At 41.9% G+C, this 12615-nt stretch overlaps 1 protein-coding gene across 3 annotated transcripts in view; it reads right to left on the bottom strand.

The window, feature by feature from the left end:
• The window catches only part of LOC119466277 (E3 ubiquitin-protein ligase RNF123-like), a 47134-nt gene extending 34595 nt beyond the window's left edge, over window positions 1-12539 (bottom strand). The window contains exons 1-13 of one of the 3 annotated variants that reach the window (XM_049657546.1): window positions 12124-12539; window positions 11930-12014; window positions 11614-11668; window positions 9667-9746; window positions 9487-9575; window positions 8670-8724; window positions 6852-6937; window positions 6658-6744; window positions 6069-6136; window positions 5019-5262; window positions 3779-3892; window positions 3595-3711; window positions 1416-1582 (exon numbers count right to left, since the gene is read on the bottom strand). In XM_049657546.1, the coding sequence (XP_049513503.1) occupies window positions 1416-1582; window positions 3595-3711; window positions 3779-3892; window positions 5019-5262; window positions 6069-6136; window positions 6658-6744; window positions 6852-6937; window positions 8670-8724; window positions 9487-9575; window positions 9667-9746; window positions 11614-11668; window positions 11930-11984 (1217 nt within the window). In that variant the 5' untranslated portion in view covers window positions 11985-12014; window positions 12124-12539. The remainder of the gene's footprint in view (window positions 1-1415; window positions 1583-3594; window positions 3712-3778; window positions 3893-5018; window positions 5263-6068; window positions 6137-6657; window positions 6745-6851; window positions 6938-8669; window positions 8725-9486; window positions 9576-9666; window positions 9747-11613; window positions 11669-11929; window positions 12015-12123) is intronic. The other 2 variants (XM_037726753.2, XM_049657547.1) reach the window with 2 other exon arrangements.
• Window positions 12540-12615: the final 76 nt, after the last annotated feature.

The raw sequence follows: 12615 nt of genomic DNA, 5'->3' as shown, positions 1-12615 counted from the left end.
CAAAACCTCACTAGATGTGGAATTCTCGACATCAGCAAAGGTTTTTAAAAATAATATAAAACAATATTTGAGTGAATATCCGATATAGTTGTACTCGCTGTGGGATTCTCGGTAGGACAAGTTTTTGATTTGTGATCATTTATACTGTAGCGAAGAAGACTGGTATAAATATTAATCTATTGTATTGATGCATCATCACAGTTATTTTATATGTACAAAAGCCACTGCATTTCTGTTATTTTTTATCAAGTCAGGTAAATGATCTACACATTTATTTTGTTGCTGGATATCCATTAGATGTGTGTGCTGCTGGCTGTAACAGGGAGCCAAGGCCCCCGTCAGGCCTACCGCCTTTTGCCTTGGCTTCTCCTTTCATTTGAAAGAAATAAACACTAAAATCAAATCAAAACAAACTTGTGCCTTACGTATCCCCCACGATCTTCAACGTGCTGTGTCACGCTCATAAGCTAGACATGCTGTTTCAGTATCTTGTGCGCCAACAACTGATCAAGCTGTTCAGCAACCATATGTGCACCCAGAAAAGGGTCCAGTTATGCTTACTACAAATAACCTTGGAGTTGCTCGTTTCACTATGTTTCTTATAAAACTTACTAAGTTGTTTGCAAAATTTTTCGCTTCCTTGTGACAACTTGTACTTTTTAACAGATTCTCTGAACTAAACAATCTACTTGTTCTGGGCTATTTTTTTTCTAAACAAGCCACGTTGCTTGCATGTTCTTGTTTTGAAAGCACCATCTGCTCATTGACCTAGATTCATCCTATTATTTTTAACCATAGGCGGTTTTGTTGTTATGCCGTTTGCACTCTTACGTGGCTCAGCCTTATACTGCCTTGTATAATTGTATTATGGTATATATATATATATATATATATATATATATATATATATATATATATATTAACATTACTTTATGCTGCTATTCTTGTGCTACTAGATGCTATTTGTGTGATTTTTATTTAATTGACTATTCCTGTGCTTTTTATGCACACATGCACCCTGGTTCGGAGTTGCAAATAGAATGATAAGTGTCACAAACAGAAATATTCATGATGTGTATTCATGAAATATTCATGAAATATGCATAAAATATTCATAAAATATTCATGTAAAGGCAGCTGAACTTTCAGCTGCCATTATACACTGATTTTGTGGAGTGGGCGATTGTTGTACTTCGGGTAGGTCCGTATAATCAAGCAGGTCGAATACATTAGGCTAAGAAAGCTCGGTTGGCGAATGTATTGTGCACTCTCTTGAAACCAGTTTGCGCTTAACGGGATGCGGGTGAAAAATAGTCCAATTATGGGTGTGTCATTACAACAATCGTTAACAAATTCTAAATATCGGGCACTTTGAGATAAATTTGTAGAGAAGTTGGCAGGTATGCAAAGGATATAAAATACTCTCTAGGAGGTAACGACGCGATGAGTCATGCTGCAAAACACTCAGCATGAGGCACAGGTGGCGCTTCTGATGGAGGAAGTCGGGAGTGCATGGGGAGAAGCGGAATCCGGTCAGCAACGCAACGGCCACATTCTCCAAGCACTTCTTGATCTCCTGAGGCTGTGTCAACAGAAATGAAAGAAAATCATGCAACGATTTTTGTATTATTTGTCTGCTATTAAAAACTGGTTTGCGATTCAGATACTGCATTAATTCAAACTCAGCAGAGAATGCAGTTATGCATGTTACTTCGTATATATATATATATATATATATATATATATATATATATATATAGAGAGAGAGAGAGAGAGAGAGAGTGTAAACAGCAAGATCCATTGTAAAAGGTCTTTCAGCTGCCGATTACACCTGAATTATGAGATGAAGGATGCAGACAGATTACATATTAATGCATAGATGCCAGCCTAATGCATCCTATCAGCCATTAATTTTTTTCTTTCAGTAAAGTACAAGTGGTTCAGTTATAGAGGCTTTATTACCAGCTAGGTGTTCACTTTGAGTAGACTGTACTGTACGGTTATATATCAGTGTAATACATTCCATAACTAAATAACGGCTTCCCAATCCCACATAAAAGCATTTATGCTTGAGTGAGCTGACAAAACTGTAAAAAGAAGTGGAAAGAAATTGATGATGATAATAACAATGATGATGATTTCAAAAGATGTGAAAACACTGAAACATTCGTGTAACTTCGTTACTAAGTGCGTAGGCATACGAACGTATGCACTAAAGGCCTGAAGTCAGCAAAGATGCCTGATGCTGAATAGGTCTAATTGGTTTCCGTAAAAAAAAAAAAGTTATTCAGAGTAATACAACCTATTCATAATTATTAAGACTAACTGTGTTTTGGTGCTTGGAACCAATTCAATAACCAGTAAACAAAACCAAACTCAATTACTTTACCAACAAGGTTGTACAGTCGCTCAGCAGCTTCACAACCTTGGAATGTGTAGTTTCCAAAACCTTTCGACTATATCCCAAGGCTGTTTTGATAAGCTCTAGACATAGAACGCTAAACGTTACATGCCAAAATTTGAAACACAGCCACACCATATTTATGAAGGAATTCATAGCCTCCTTTTTGACATAACCCTGGATACCTGAAGGATTTCTGAATGCGACTTGAATGGCCTAAACAGGAAATGCATGTCTTTCAATACGTTCACTTCACAGTACTAGGCTATGTCTTTTTCAGCATTACAAGATGTTTCAAATCCATGCACTGAGTGAACTGATGGAGATGGAGTGAACTAATGAAACATCCGAGTGTAAAAGAAGCAAAAGCAGCTATACGCATTGCTTCACCAACAAATGAGATGGACAGGCATGACTGGGTATTGACTTGCATTGACATGGCTAAAATATACAAGGATTGTAGAAGCAACAGCTTCTTTGTGTTTCTGAAGTTGCTAGTGCCCCGAGTGGAACAATGGTGTGCTAGCTGCTCTTTAAAACTCAACCACAAGCTTCAGTGTTTGAGACAAAAGGCCATATACAGGACTTTGCCAGCAACAGACTCGGCACTTCAGCGCTACAGCACATTATTTGTCAAGGCAACGTTCAGGTCAAATCCCAAATGAAAACTGCCAACGTCTTGAGGCTAATGGCCATTTCATGCTTGCAGTAGTTGAATTTATTTACAGAAAGGCGGAGCAGTTCGCCTGAGCTCTGCTACTCTGCACAGGCAACGAGGGAAAGGGGAACGGTCGAGAGACAAAGGATGATGATGATGACGAGAACATCAGTGCAATGATGCTGGACTCTCAACAAAGCAGCATATCTAAACTCTTGAGGCTTGTCCTGTGTAGTGTGAAATTTTTAGCCTGGTTCCTACTCTTATTGCAGTTATATCTCAGATGGGGCCAAGGTCCCAAAATGAAGTCGTTTGAGGCCTGGCATCAACGTTAGCTAGAGAAGAGAGTAAGCCTGGGCATGTTTCTCATCAGTACAGCTGGCCACACGCTGTTCACCCAAGTCAAGCAAACACACACAGAAAGAAGGTGCAGATACGGACACAAGAGAAGAACGTTTGTGTTGTCTGGTTCTTTTCTCTTGCGTCCGTGTCTGCACGCCTTACCTTCTTTCACCGATGAAGCAAACACACTCACTTCCAGCAGTGCCCAGAACAGCTCGAGTAGTGTCGAGATCCGCCTCCCGTCCGGGCTCTCTTCGAAGACTTGGAACAGGAACGGGAGGAACGAGACCTCTGTCACGTGACTAGATGCCTGCGTGGGAGAGAACAACGTCGGTGGCCACCGAGTTCGTCACCGAGGTTGCCGACCACGGCCTTACCAGCAGCGGGCCGAGACGCCGGAGCACGGGCGCAGCAATGAGAAGGGCCTGCGCTTTTGTGCCTTGCCGAAACACGTCCAGGCCATCAGTGAGGTAGGCTGACTGGGATGCACCCTGCAGATGTTTGTCCCACAAAAGAGCCGCAGGGATGTAGCTAAATGCTGTCATATAGGCTACAGTTGGTTGCTAGGACTGTGGAACATGTTACAAACACAACTGAATGGGCCCCAAGGAGTAGAAATAAGCGCCACAGATGCTGCGAGTGATTTATTTGGATGAAATTGGATACGTAGGCAACTACTGCGTTGCTGGTTGCTCCATAAAACATTAATTTTTTGGTTCTCAAAGAAAAATAATGTGAGGTGACATAAAATGTTCTTGCTATAAAGTAAATGTCTAAAATGTGCGTAACAGTCAGTGTAGAAAAAAAAAAGAATGGCAGCAAAATGGCACATACTGCATTTTCTGCGATTAAACACAGGTGAATAGTGCATAGCGAACACCTTGCATGCCCACTTCCCATACTAGACACTTCACTAAAGTGTGCCCTCAGGGTGACTTGCAAGACTCAAGGGCTGGCAAGTACTATCAAAAGGTTCTGGTTCAGTGCATCACACACTGTAGACAAAGGGTTCTCTGTTCTCTTTTACTTCCAGATTTTCATAGGTGCTTCATACCTCCACGTACTTCCTGGTTCATAAGTGGCTTCAGATCTTCATAAGTACAAGGCAGGTAGGTATACTTCTAGGCATTCTGAGGTTCACTGGCACTTTCAAATTTTCACAGCTAAGAGGTAGGTAGGAGCATCTTATATGCCTCTCCAAGCAATTTGATGTACCTCCTGGTTCATAGGTAATTAATTCTAGGTTTTCATAGGTACACTTGTCATGGCCCAATATTGCAGTGGGCATAGCACAACCTAAAATTTCATTGTGGCACTAAATTTATCTTACTCTCTCTCTCTATCAAACACACACATACACACACACACACACACAGACAGGCACACACACGCAAGCGCAGTGAACAGTACTACAAAACAAGACAGTGCAAGAAGGAGCACGCAGACACGTTTCTGTGTCTAAGGATTCCTTCTTGTTTTGTCGAGTCAGGTAGATCCATTCTTCTTGTAACCATGACCTGAGGGGCCCAACAGTCAATCTTTACAGTGCTGTGGAATGTGGTTGTCAAGCTGGCCACAAGACCATCCTCCCGACAGCCCAACAGAAGCAAAACAAACCTTGTGCACTTCTTCATACACGGGCAGTAGCCGCTTTGTCCAAAGCAACAAGAGACGGGCACGTTCAGCGTCACGAAGCGATGTCTTCTCAAGTGGCCGGTAACCCTCAACGGGATGGCGCAATGGCGTGGCGCCAAAGTTGGCCACCAGGTTCTCGCCAAACGCGAGGCTGACAGCGGGGAAATAGGCCAGGCCGGGCCCCAATCGAACGTTGCCAAATGCTTCACCCATGGACCGACCATTCCTGGAAGGGAAGAATGGTTACAGAGAGAGCATTATGTTATGCCTAACATTTGCCACCCCTCCCACCGAAAGAAAATTTGACTAAAATGTCAAGTCCTTACGAGTGGGATTCAGGTTGTAGTCACCTGTGCCATTTTAAATATGGGCTGCTTTATTTAAAAAAAAAAAAATGTTTTTACCCTTTTCATTTAGGAAGCCAGTCTTTCGAAAAAAAAAAAAAAAAGGTTTTTATTTTCAGAGACAGTGCTAAATTGCAGTACCATTTTTTACCGAAATATAGAGGGCGCTATGTTACTTTAAACATCTCTAAAAGAAAGTTTCGTAATAGCAAATCTTTATGTGCGATATTTACATGGCAGTGGGCTGTGTCATATTAGGTAGACTTCTTTACACTTGCAAAATAAATTCTTTTTACTGACACACTACACTAAAGATGCAATTATTATAGAAAGACTGAGGAAGCTACATTTATATGGAAATCACAGCACAAAAGCAGCAATTAATAGAGTATTTGCCATGGTTGTATAATGTAATGTAATGGCTGCATTCATGTACTAACAGCACCTTTAACCGTGGAAGTTATGAAGGAATCTGCTCGAATATTATCCTTCTACTGATTGTGTCGCTGATTGTGAAAGGTGCAGCATGTCTTTGTATTTGTCAGGTTGCTTTTATATTACATTTTTACCTTACATAGAGGTTACACTGGACTGAGGTGGCTCCATTAGCCTTATATTCGTAATTCTGACCAGAAAGCACCACTACCAGGTGCCTCCGACTGCGAGAAACGATCATCAATGCACCCACCTGTAAAAGTGCACTGTGCCTTTGTCAAGATCAATACAACAGCCTATGACATCCCCAGCCACCCAGGCCTGGAAACATAAAAAGAAATGGAGTACTTAGTTGGCGCATTTGTTATCATGTCAGCTGCAAATTCAAGAGAGTGCAGTCTTCATTGAAATTATCATAGCCACTCTCTATCAGTGACCAGATCTGCAGGATTCTTGTTAAAGGGCTCCCGCAATATACCTAGCATTACAAAGGTTAGGGGAATGAGGACTGTTAATCTCTGGGACTCTAGGATGATGAAAGATCCACAGATCCCCCTCTAAATCTGATGTGGCCCCAAAACTTTTGACAATGACTGTATGTGTAAGTTAAGAAGCCAGTACTTAAAAGGGCGATAAATTTAAGTGGTGTCCTGGAACAGCTCAAATACCTTTCCATACTTGTATGTGACAACATTCCATTTGTACACTGAAAGTTCTACAGACTCCCTTCTATGTCTTATGTGGCCCAAAACATTTTGACAAATACTGTATTTAAGCAATAAGCAAGAGCTCGAAACAGTGATAGCAAAGCTTTAAGTGAGGTCCAAAAGTAGCTCACATACCTCTCCGTACTTGTATGTGGCGACATTCCATTTGCGCACCCTGTTCCCGTCAAAGGCATAGGAGTCTATAGTGTCGCCAACTCCTTTCTGTGAAATCACGTTGGACAAGTACACATTAGAAGCGAGGCCATTTCCTACAACGAGACAAGCCAAATGGCAAGTCACCTTGTTAATAACAATTAAGGCATACATACCTCTTGAGAAAACTTGCAGCTGTTAGTGACCCAACCGACTTGCATAACCCCCTTGGAGCCAAGCATCAGCTCGTACTGCCACTTGCCTGGGTGATGTGATGAAAATGGCAGGAAGGCTGATATTGTGTGTGCCAAGACATTGAACAAGAAGTGTCGCAGGACACTGATATGATTCCCGAGAATGTTACGTCAAAACAAGCATGTGCACTCCACAAATTTGTCTCTCCTGGCATTACGAAGCAAAAATGTCTCAGCTATGTCAACTCTGGTGGACTGAAATTGTCGAGAGCTACCCAAAAATCCAAAGGCCTTCAGTAAGCGCTGCTGTCCTATAGATGGTATGCTGTGACATATGGATTGCTGCTTCGCTGCTTCACTACCAGTAAGGGGTTATTCGCGACTGATCTGAAGACTACAGTGAGCAAAATGTACAGGTGTTTCAGCGTACTCAGCTACCATTACCATGGAAAAATAGCACAAGCGTGACAATTTTGCAACTCACCAGCAACTTGTTAACACACAGTTTCTAGCGCAGTGTCCTGAACCTAGTAGCCACTTTGGTATTGTTCTTTATTTGCTTTGCAGTGCAGCACTTGGGCGTTATGGGCAAGAGTGTGGACGTCTATACAAGCATGTGGATCGTACAGCTGTGCAGACGTACATGTTCACACAGAGCTGTTTGTGTTCGGTTGTTATTGGAGATGAAGCAGACGTCTTGGTACTTATTTAAATGTGCATTTCAAAAAGCAGGCCGAGCATTCTGCCTTTCACTCCTTGATACAATAACACTCACTTTACTGATGACAAGAAAGTTATCTAATTCTAGCAACTCTTGTTAGGCAGTAGAAGGGAGAGCAGGCTTCTGTTCTCACTTGGCATTTAGTGTTTGACATGCAACAGGCATGCAGTTTTGTTGGCTGCACACTCTATAATTGTTATTACAGTAACTAAACAAATACTTAATTCTAATAGCTACTGTACACCAAGAAAACTGACAACAAATACGTTGAGAAAACATTAAGTTTGCTTCCCATTTTGAACAACAGAATATTCTCAGGTGATTTATCGCTAACACTTCCGCGACAATATGCAGTTGAACTTCGATAAAACGAACACTGATGTAACACTGTAGCTTCATGGCAATTCACAAAAGCCAGTGATTATTATGGGATTGTATAGAATGCTGAAATAAAATGAATCGATGAATGATGCTACACAGCATGAGAAACTACCACATCATTTCTAGAGATAATAGAGATGTTATGTTCAGGAAATTAGGATATGCTGACTCAGCACTGCAAAGTCGTAAAACCAGCCAAACAAAACCAATGTAATGAAAGGCTATAATCATAAATAAGGATAATTCAGGTCTCTAAGATACCTGAAAAGAAATCATCACGAGTTCAGATTATTACAGCAGATTAAGTCCCTAACCTCGATTGCCATGTGTGAAATTTTTGTGCATGTGTGATGTACAGGCAAGTTTAATTAACTGAAGAAATGACCAGAAATAAAATTAACTCGGAGACAGATTCCCATCTTCCCATCTGTAAGGGCGTTACTGTAACACCGGCAGAACACTGGTGCAACACTGGCGGAAAGATAGTGCAACACAGGCTAGTGCATGTTTAGCAGCCTTTACTCCACAATGTCACCACTGCAAGTTCAAATCATTATTGCATAAGAGGTGTTCCACTTTGTTTCCTCGAGTTCACATTTCATGCCTGCCTGCCCTTATGTTATTGATGTTACTTTGCATCTGATGATGCTTTTCCAGGGGTTGTGTAGTGTGTCAAAGGCCTCACAACAAAAGCTCACCTTTAAAAACACAGCAAGTAGCCCGTATCGTATTGAAGTTACTTTGACTTGACACCTGCATTAGAAGCAAGAAAAATCCACCACATTAGGATACAACCATTTGCATTCATTCTTGAGAAGAGACTGTGGATGCATGCCCTTATCACATCTCTTCAGCTACCAAAGACACCACTAGACTGCTCCCAAAATATAAAGTTAAGGAGCAGCGGGGTCAATCTTAAGCCAAGTATTTTAAAAATCTGTACTCTTCAAGGTTTGCTGCTAAATACCCGTAGGCATGTGTGCTTACTTAGACTATATGGTCTCTTACTGTTTATCTCATTTAGTTCAAATTTTACGCAAGTTGTTTTACCGTACCATTCCAGAAAACTTTTTGAAAAACTGATTCCTAAGAGTTCACTAAACAGGGCATCAATAGTTTCTACATGATTCAAGAAATCCAATAAGGCCAACCATATTGCTCTGTACCATGGAACAAAAGTGGCGAGACTTCGAAGAAGACTTCCAGAAAAACACTTTTCCAAGTGTCAACTTCACACTCCCAACGGGCCAAACACTTATTTTAAATAAACACAGCACTTTTCCCAACCGCAAAATGAGGTTGTGTTTGACAGTCCATGAGAGCTGACACTTGGTACGGATCCATGCCGGGAAACAGTGCAACTTCACATGGACTTTCTTCTCCATGCAACTTTCCTCATTCGTTGCACTGTTTTCTGCCATGTGTTTGACAGCACTGCGATGTGAAAGGAGCTGGCAACACTTGCAAAAACTTAGTTTATAAATACCGATAAAACAAATGCACAATGGACCTCACCCCAAGCCTGTCCTGGTTGAAAATGAACGTCCCAACATTGGAGCAGATGTCAAATGTGACGTGATTAGGACCAAGCCGGCCATAGTCGCCTGAAAACGGTCAAGCGGAGATTAAGGTGCCACCTACACTGGAAATGCCAAGGCTGGCAGGGACGTTTGTGAAGTGCAGTGAGATGCTTACTCTCGGCAACCTGTCCTTTGGACAAATTCTCGAGCTCAAAGTCAATGAAGTCATCCAGGTCCTCCAATTTTAGTGTGGCTCTGTAGTGAGTGAGAAAGACTCTGAACGTCACAAGTATACACATGCCATGAAGAGGAAAGGGGACACCTGATGATTGTTACAACGTGCCATTATCGCAGAAGTAAATCTGCTTTCACATATATCTCACGAAAGAGCCACCAGATATCATAGCTGTTATCTCCCCCCGACTTACTAAATGACATAGAGCCTGATGGCTCAAGCAATTGTTATCTTTTTGCCAAAGGCGTCAGCACAAACAAAGAGAAAACACTAGAAAAATATGTTGCACAGCTCCCAGGAACATTGTGCAAGGAAGGCACGTCACAATGAATGTTATCGACAAAGTTATGCACTAACATGCAATGTAGCACACAGTAAGACAATGTTAAATGTCAGAATATTGAAGCATGTACACTAAGTATGTGCTTCAACGTATCATCACAACACCAACAGAAAAGTTTTGAAGACAAAGTTTCCTAGTTGCTAAGTTTGTTTGCACTTCAAGCTCACATTATTTTTCCGTTATGCTTCCATAATTCAATTGAAATGATCTCTTTGGGCTGCGAGGAATGACTACTCTGAATTTACACTGGTGCAACAATTGAGTCACACTGCTGCAACACTGGTTATAACATGGCTACTGTACACCAAATTGGCTACTTTGGATCCTGTGCTTTTGGCTGAGTACCAAGTACTGGAGGAGTAACGCACATATCTGAATAATAGAAAACTTTGCCTAATTTGCAACGCCTTTCACAATATGTATAACAAGTCTCTGAAGCACACTATGCATTCATGACTCCCTTTTCATGTTAAAAATTACTTAGCCCACTGCTGTCTTTCTCATATACTGATGCATAGTGTGGGTATTTCGTGGGCAACCATCATTCAATAGGATTTTGGCTACTTCTTGGCTATTTATAGAAATGTTGTGGTTGCTTCTTGAGTTTGGCACCCGGCGACCTCTGGTGCTGCTTAGCTACAATGTATTCACTACATAGTCATGCCTGTCTCATGCACTGCATCACGCAACCCAGTTGAATCGCAAGGCATCAGACACTCTTTGCTCATAGTGGTAACCAATATTCTGACGGTAAACATAGTGCACAAGCCTTCTAATCAAGAGGTCCCGAGTTCAAAACCATCAGAGGTGGTTTCTTCTATTCTGTGCAGCGACCCACTTCCCACATCTTTATTTCAAGTGTTATGTTAGGGCCTAAACTACTTTACAAGGGACAACTGAAAAGCCAGTTCAGATAGCGTAACAAGAAAACAAAGGTTACAATTGGTCTTTCACATACAGAGAGTCTCATGCAATGTGAAGAAGGTGACAGCCAAATTAAAAGCCAATTTCGTCTTTTCTTCCCCTTGTAACTTATCGTGTTACACTCAATTACAGTGGAGGATTCGCATATAGTGTGCAAAGAGAAGCTGCTACCATCGTCTGATAAATGAGAAGGGGATATGTCATAGTTTAAAAAACACTGACAATTTGTACAAAAAAAAAAATATATATATATATGTAGGCAGGAAAGTGTTTCAACAGGTGGCAAGTGAACACACACATGCCATCGGTCGTGAAAAGTAAGTTGGGAAGACAGCTTCAATTCAGTGTAAAATATTAAACGAGCCTTTAGGGGCGCATGTCAAACAAATTCAAGTGCGAGGTCCTATATGGCCTATTTTATCAACTTGGATGAGTTTTCACAAGGATATATATTGAGCAGTAAGTCAGCAATGGTCTTCCATGAGCACATTAGTGTTTTGCATGGTTAGGTCTGCACTAATATCATTCCTTACACGCCGGATTAACTGGCACGGTTTTATATGTCCATAAGCACCTTGATCCCACATATCACTTTATATGTCCAGTAAAATTGTACGTACTTGTCTTGCGCATCTGATGACACGGACCTCTTAAACACGTATTCCAGCATTGCCTCTGTTCAAACAAAATAAGCAACAGTTCAGAGCTGACAATGGGTTATAAACCATGAAGACAGCCGCCGATATTGCAAAATATTGCGATACACTGAAACAAATGAACAACGCTTATCAATTAGTTATTTCATCATCTACACTACAACATTCAGTCTGTTCAACCAATGCGCACAATTAATCCACGATCCAAAAGCACGTGATCAGCGACAAGTGTAAATCATGCAACCCCCATGCATTGAAGCAATAATATAAATGCACCTACCGAGCCAAGCGTTCCTACGACCTACGGTAGCAAAGTTCTGGGGCCAAACATCCATTCCTCGGTGGCTTCAACGAAAAGATTACACCTGCATACAAATCCGAAATCAGTGCGAAAAGAACTGCTTCCCTACAGGAAGTACTGTCAAAGCGGTGACGACTGGCACCGAGCACATTCTGTTCGCACTACAACGCAACTCGAACCACTTGACCGCACGGACTACGCCGGAATGTATGCAAATGATCCGATATCGCACTGAAAGCCACGCAAACGCGCGCACAATCTGCGTCGTACCCACACTGCACGAACACAGCTTGCGAAGTGAAAAACACAGCAGCTCAGTGACCGATGAAGTGCGCTCCCAGCTGAGGTTTCGGCAAGCACGTCGTCCCACCGTGTTTCCGTCATACAGTCAGTTCTCCGTTGCAAGGTTTCATTCATGTGTCGTCGCCGCTAGCCATGATTGCTCTGCTTTCGCCTTGCTTTCTTCCCCCGATTGTAATGGGCGAAGCGAAATCTCCGTAGCAGCGCAAACGGAAACAAGGCAAGCGCCACCCAGCCGACGCAAACGCTCGGCTCGCCTATTTTGTCGTTTGCGTGCTTCTACTCCACTCGCTACGAAAAACGCGGTACATTTGAAAACCTTTTCGGTGGGCGGTGGGAGGAGGCCGATGAAAATGAACACTGCA

The sequence above is a fragment of the Dermacentor silvarum genome, chromosome 10 (genome assembly GCF_013339745.2).
Source record: "Dermacentor silvarum isolate Dsil-2018 chromosome 10, BIME_Dsil_1.4, whole genome shotgun sequence".
Classification (NCBI taxonomy): domain Eukaryota; kingdom Metazoa; phylum Arthropoda; class Arachnida; order Ixodida; family Ixodidae; genus Dermacentor; species Dermacentor silvarum.
Note: the sequence above shows the minus strand (reverse complement) of the source record. Positions and strands in the feature narration are given on the sequence as shown.